Source organism: Sciurus carolinensis, chromosome 18 (genome assembly GCF_902686445.1).
Source record: "Sciurus carolinensis chromosome 18, mSciCar1.2, whole genome shotgun sequence".
Lineage (NCBI taxonomy): Eukaryota > Metazoa > Chordata > Mammalia > Rodentia > Sciuridae > Sciurus > Sciurus carolinensis.
The window spans coordinates 31,764,830-31,770,829 of NC_062230.1; the positions used below are offsets into that span (position 1 = coordinate 31,764,830).

Sequence of the window (6,000 nt, forward strand, 5' to 3'; positions counted from 1 at the left end):
AGATCCAGAAGCACTTAGGGACTAAGGTATCATATCTGCAACTTATTTTCAACTGTTTCAGACAAACATAAATAAATAAGAAAGACAAGGAAAAGGTAATGAAGGGAAAGATGGGAGGAAATAAGAAGAGAGAGAAAGGAAGGAAGGGCAGGCAGGATACATAGAGAGGATATGAGAGCAATAGAGCAAACATGAGAAAAATGCTAATTGTTCAATTGAGATCAGTTGCTCTCAACTGGGGCAATTTTGCCCCTCCATGGTAATATCTAGGGACTTTTTTTTATTATTGTGATGGGGTATGGGGAATGTGCTACTGGCATCCAGTGGGATACAGGTCAGGGATGTTTCCAAACAACATGCAGGATAGTCCCCTACAACAAAGCCCCCAGTGTCAATAGTGCTGAGGTTGAGAACCCTCACCTAAATGAAGGCTATCCTAGAGTTCATTTTATTATTCTTGCAAGATGCTCATTTAAAATTTTTCATAATAAAAAAATATGGAAAGCTTTAAAATAAAAATAAGTAGAAATACCTTACAGACCAATAAAACATATCTACCTAGCCAGCTACCATTTATAGTCACTTCTCCCAGTAAATAATTTTCACTACTGGTTGCTGCCGCCACTGCTAAGTGATCATTTGCACAGTTCTTACACAAATTGCATGCACTCCCTGCCACCCTCCTGAATGACTGGCTTTCTCCTTGTCTCAGCCCTAATCAATCCAGGAGGAAGCAAGCCTTATGCCGGGGGACTCTTAGCCTGCACCCTGACATGCTGGAAGACTCTGCTGGAGAATACAAGTTCACTGGTCACCTGGGGCAAAGTGTGCAATGAGGGCACAGCCACATGCTCCATGTCCTTGAAGAGAAGGAGCTTTCAGGCAAGAAGATAATACACCCTATCTCAGTGTTCCTGGCAGCTCTAGACAAAAATTAAAAGGCTGTGGCTGGCAGGTTAATTTTACCTGGAAGCTGCCTTGTTTCATAGCAGCCTCTCTGCTGCCAGACTTGGTGAGCTGGCCCCCACCGGAGGATCCCTTAGCACCATCAGGCAAAAGTTAATGAGCCAACTGCCATACTGGGACTCCAAATGATTAACTGTATAAGTGACACAGGAGGCTCTTGGAGGGTACCTGAGGCAGACCAAGTAGCACAGAAAGATTATCTACGTGGAGAAAACAAGCAATGGAATGCAAATAAGAGAATCACACTGACTCCTCTCCTTTCTCTTGGATTAATGTATCCATCTCCCAACTCTGTAAAATATTCCCAAGTCCCAAAGTAGTGTTTCCCCCAAGTATGGACCACGTATCTCAGAGCCATTCGGGGGAGGTGGTTAAAAGCAGATTTCTGGGGCCTGCTCCAAACCTATTGATTCAGACTTTCTGGGGATGGAACTTGTGAATCTGCTACATAGGAAGCTACTCCACATTCTGAGGTTGGATCTGAAAACATCTGCCCCAGACACAAGTTGAAATCAAGAGACTAGAGACTGCACAATTTTCTAATTATGACTTTGGGCAAGCTACCTTACCTGCGCCATGATTTTCTCATATATAAATGGTAATTATAAGAGCACCTGTCTCCTAGGGTAGCTGTGAGAACTAAATGAGAGAGCTTCTACACACACACACACACACACACACACACACACACCTGATACAGTGCCTGGCACCCAGCACTGGGCTCAGTTAATTCTTTTTTCTTAGCAGTGATTGTCTGAGCCTTAGAATTGCCTGGGGAGCTTTTCAAAAGTACTGACACCCTAAATTCTGATTCAAAAAGTCAAAGGTGGAGGAGCTCCTGGCAACAGGATTATTGGGGTTTTTGTTTTGTTTTGGAAGCATTACAGGTGATCTCAAACAGCAGCAGGGTTGAAAATCATACCTTAGAAGCTGCCAGTAAAAATCAACAATTCTCTCTTTTCAGGAGTATGTATTTCCACTCCATTCCCGAGTTTCCAAGATTTATACAGGGAGAGCCTCTAGTCAAGGTGCTGCTACCAGAGGACTTGTAAAGACAGTGCCTCCAGCTGAACCTTCCTGGGTACCTGTGGAAGAATGTGACTGCAGCCAGCTTAACTGGAGTCATCTCCCCACAACAGAGCTGCTAGGGCCAGGGACAGGAATGTGAGTCCCTGCTGGACCCGGAGGTATTGGTGGAGAGCTGTTATATCAGGACACCCACACCACAGAGGGCTTGAAGTGAGCATCCGTTTCTCCCACAGGTGGCAAAGGTTCCCACCGTCCCACCTCCTGCCCCCAATTCCCAGGGGTGGCTCCTTGAAGAAATGGTTTACCAGGAAAGGGTTTGGTGGAGATTTCAGGAGCTAGCCCGAATCTACAAAGCAGCCTACCTGTCTCTGAGTAATCCTTCCCCACAAGGCGACACCCGCTGCCGCAGTTCTGCATCCGCCTGCCCACCTCACCTTAACACATACCCCAATATCAATAGGGACTGGATTGACTGTAGGGAATTAAAATGACCCAGGGCACCTTGGGTTTGCTGGAGGTGGGCGGGGCCAGCGCGTTACTCGCTTAATGGGTCAGGGTTCTCCAATCCCCTGGAGCTTGCTTCAGAGACCACCCACACCTCCCAGCCGACCCGAACCCACCAGAACTTCTCACTTCTTCCCCCTACCCCAAAATCCCTCCCCTCTGGGTAAAAAAATTCATCGGATACTCTGCATATAAATAGAAAATAATTACTAGTGAGGTGGTGATGTTCCTTCGCCTATTTTTGGTGGGTCTCTTTGTTCAGATTTTTTAGGCATGCACATGGAGCGCGTGCACACACGCGCACACACGGGCTCCGGCGGAGGTGTGGGGGGGTGGGCACAGAGACTTAATTGCCCTGACTTGGAAAAGGACAGTTAAGGCTTATGCCCCAGTCATCCAGCTGTTCGCTGGTCCCTCCTAGCTCCTGTTTACCCGCCCGGACTTCACACTAACCCCTCGCCTCTCCCCTGGCCTGGGGCTGCGTGCTCTGGGCTGCATCCTCCGCCTCCAAAGTTACTGAGTTGTGAGAATCAATTTAAACACTTTTAAAAAAAGCAAAAGGCAAATAGCTCCATTAATCCCCAAATGCCTTTCCCCATCTGCTGCGACTTGCCGGTGCTGGGACTTGCATAATGAATAAGGCAAACGGGAAAGTTGACGAATCAGGGTGCTTGGATGGTGAAGGCGCTCGTGGAGGGGGTTCGGGCCCCTGGAGTCCGCGCCAGCCAGAGCAAGGGGCACGGACGCGCCGTGATGGCCGCTGCCTTGGGCAGGGAGAGGTGGCTGCGGGAGAAAGGGACGAGAGGAACAGAGAGGTAGGGGAAGATGTGGTCCCAATTTCAGGGACCTAGAAGATCTGGGAAAGCAAGCCGGCCGCTCCAGCAAGGCTTTTGTTCTCACCCTCCGCTCACTCTCCCCCTCCTTCGCCTCATTTTCGCTAGTCGTACGAGTTGCAGGCGGCACTCACTCCTCCCCTCCCTCCTCTCACACACGCGCACGCGGGCTTACACACGCCCCCCTTCCCTTTCGGGCTCGCCTGCCTCTGTTTACCTAGAGGTTAGCATCTGGAATCGGAGGAATGCCATAGTCCCCTCCACAAAAATCCAAGACCTCGGGGATAGGGGTTCCCACGCTGTACGCTTCAAGTTCACCTGCATCCCTGGCAGGAGGCGGCAGCGAAAAGGCAAGGGGTACAGAGACCCCGTCCGTACTCGCGCTCACCCCCACCTGTGCTGAGCCCAGCGCCCCTTCTCCGCGATCTATGCCAAACTTGGCTTCCCAGTGACACCCCAGCGGAGAGGCTGGGGTGAGGGGGGAGTCATTGCCTGGGGGAGCTGAGGAGGGGACAGAAGGAAAGTGAAGCCTGGAGGGGAGGGCGAAAGGGAGGCAGCCCACCTGGACATGTGCTCCCTTTGGGGCCGGTGCGCTTTCTCCAGCCCCAGCTTGGTGAAGATGCCCACGAGCACCATGACAGCCACCACCCCGCAGATGATGTAGACGATCAGGTTGGTCTTGTCCTTGGTGGGGTCGTGCAGGGGGTCGTCCTTTCGCGCCGGGGGCTTGCCAGTGTTGAGCCACAGCGGCGTGTCGTAGTTGGTGCAGGTGCTTTGGTTCAGTCGCCGCTTCTTAAACGTGCAGCAGAACCGGAAGCCACAAGTCCCGCAGCAGAAGATGAAGTCGCCGGAGCTGCAGTTGAACGGCGGGTCCCACTGGCCCATGACATCGAAGTAACCCCGACAGAAGTCCGGCGTGGGCGCCCGAGTCGGGGGCGCGTCCGAGACCCCGGCGCCCTCGCCGACCTCTCCGGAGGCAGCTCCGGAGCGGTTGCCCCCCGTGAGCACCAGCATGCCTCCCAGTTGCGCCAGCTGCCCGTGCCCGGCTCGCTCCTGCGCCCGGCACACGCGGGCGCACAGCTCGGTGAGGAAGCAGCCGAGGAGCAGCCGGAGGACTCGGCGCATCGTGTCTCCCAGCCCGGGCTCGACCGCTCGGCCGCTGCTAGAGCCGCTGCAGCCGCCTCTCGAGGAGCGGCCGAAGCTGCCGAGGCTGCTGCCGGGGACTGCGAGCCGCCGCGGGCCGCACATGCAGGGAGCGGCGCGGGGCACTCGGTGGTCGGCGGCCACTGCGCTCGGCTCAGCCTGCGTTCGCCTCCAGCGCGCCGCGCGCCGTGGGGCCGGCCGGGGAGGAGCGCGCCGGGCCGGGCGGGGGGAGGACGAGCGGGGGCAAGCGCGGGGTGCAGGTCCGACCGGCCACAGGGGGAGGCGGGGGCGGAGAGCAGGGGAGAGTCGGTCTGTCTGCGCCTCCCCTCCGCCTGCGGTTCGGGACTCGCCGCTCCACGTCCGTTTGCTGGATCCTCTCACCTCTCCAGCTCGCCAAGTGCGCTGGAGAGAGCGAAGCGACACTTGTGGAATGAAGGGAGGGCAGGAGGAAAGGGGGAGGGGGAGGAGGGCGGGCAGAGGAGGCGCGGGTTGGGGGTGGCGGGGCGGGCGCGAGCTCGAGAGGGGCGGGGGCGCGGGGAGAGGTGACTCGGGCGGGCGCGAGCGAGTTGGGGGGCGTGCAGCGCTGAACCCTGCAGGCAAGCAGGGAGAAGAGAGCTCGGCAGCCGCCGAGGCTGAAGAACATCTCGGATTTCCCGGCAGGTGGAGGACCGCGGCGGGACCTCCCGCGCCCTCTCGGGAGGTGCGGCTCAGACCTGGCCAGAGCACAGAGGCGATTCAGCCGGTGGCTTTTTCAGGGGTGCACGCGCAGGAGCTGCGGCTGGAATATGCCCACCAGGGAAGGGGTGACTCGGGGAGAATGAGGACAGACTAGATGGCTTTCACTCCAAAACAGACTAGGCGCAGTCTGGTCAGGATCGCCCTCCCCAGGCGTGAGGGATTGCCTTGCCCTTCCTGGGGTTATGCCCTCCCGCCCGACGCGCAACCAGGATGGCTCAAGTCCCCGGGCAGAGGCGAGGACCAAGGCTGAGCTGGGAAGGTGGGGTGGCAAGCTCCTGCACAGGGGGTAAGCACTCCTCGGGAGAGGGTCTTGGGATGAACTCCTCAAAGAAGCACAGCGGATAGAGAGGGGCAGCAGACAAGGCCGAGGCAACGGCGTGAGCTGGAAGGTCTTTCTTTGCAACTCTCCCAACCCCTCCGACCTCGCGCTTTCTGTCCCTTTTCGCCCCCGCCGCGTTCTCTGAGCTCCACAGGAGGGCACACCGCGGCGCCGCCTCTGCGCTCTCGGATCTGGCGCGGCGCAAGGCCTGGGGACTCAAGCCTCAGCCACCCTGCCGTTCCTGGTGCCCGCGCATTGGTCTCCCGAATCGCCGGTCCCCTGTCCCCACCAAGCCCCCTGGGCTTCCTCACCCGGGGCTGCGGAGTTCGGCCTTGCTCGGCTTCCAGCCTCTCCTCTCCTCTCCTCTCAGCGTTTCCAAATCTGCCCTCTCTCTCCTAGCGGATTCCAGCCGTCCGTCGGCCCTCTCCCATTTCTCCCACTTCTTCCTCTCGGCTTGAATTGGACTTC

The 6,000-nt window shown here is 56.5% G+C and overlaps 1 protein-coding gene across 1 annotated transcript in view; it reads right to left on the bottom strand.

Annotated features, from left to right (window-relative positions):
- Window positions 1-4,867, bottom strand: part of Shisa9 (shisa family member 9) — a 254,583-nt gene extending 249,716 nt beyond the window's left edge. Inside the window, exon 1 of the mRNA XM_047534244.1 lies at window positions 3,895-4,867. Coding sequence (XP_047390200.1) covers window positions 3,895-4,580 — 686 coding nt within the window. The 5' untranslated portion in view covers window positions 4,581-4,867. The remainder of the gene's footprint in view (window positions 1-3,894) is intronic.
- Between the last annotated feature and the right edge of the window lie 1,133 nt (window positions 4,868-6,000).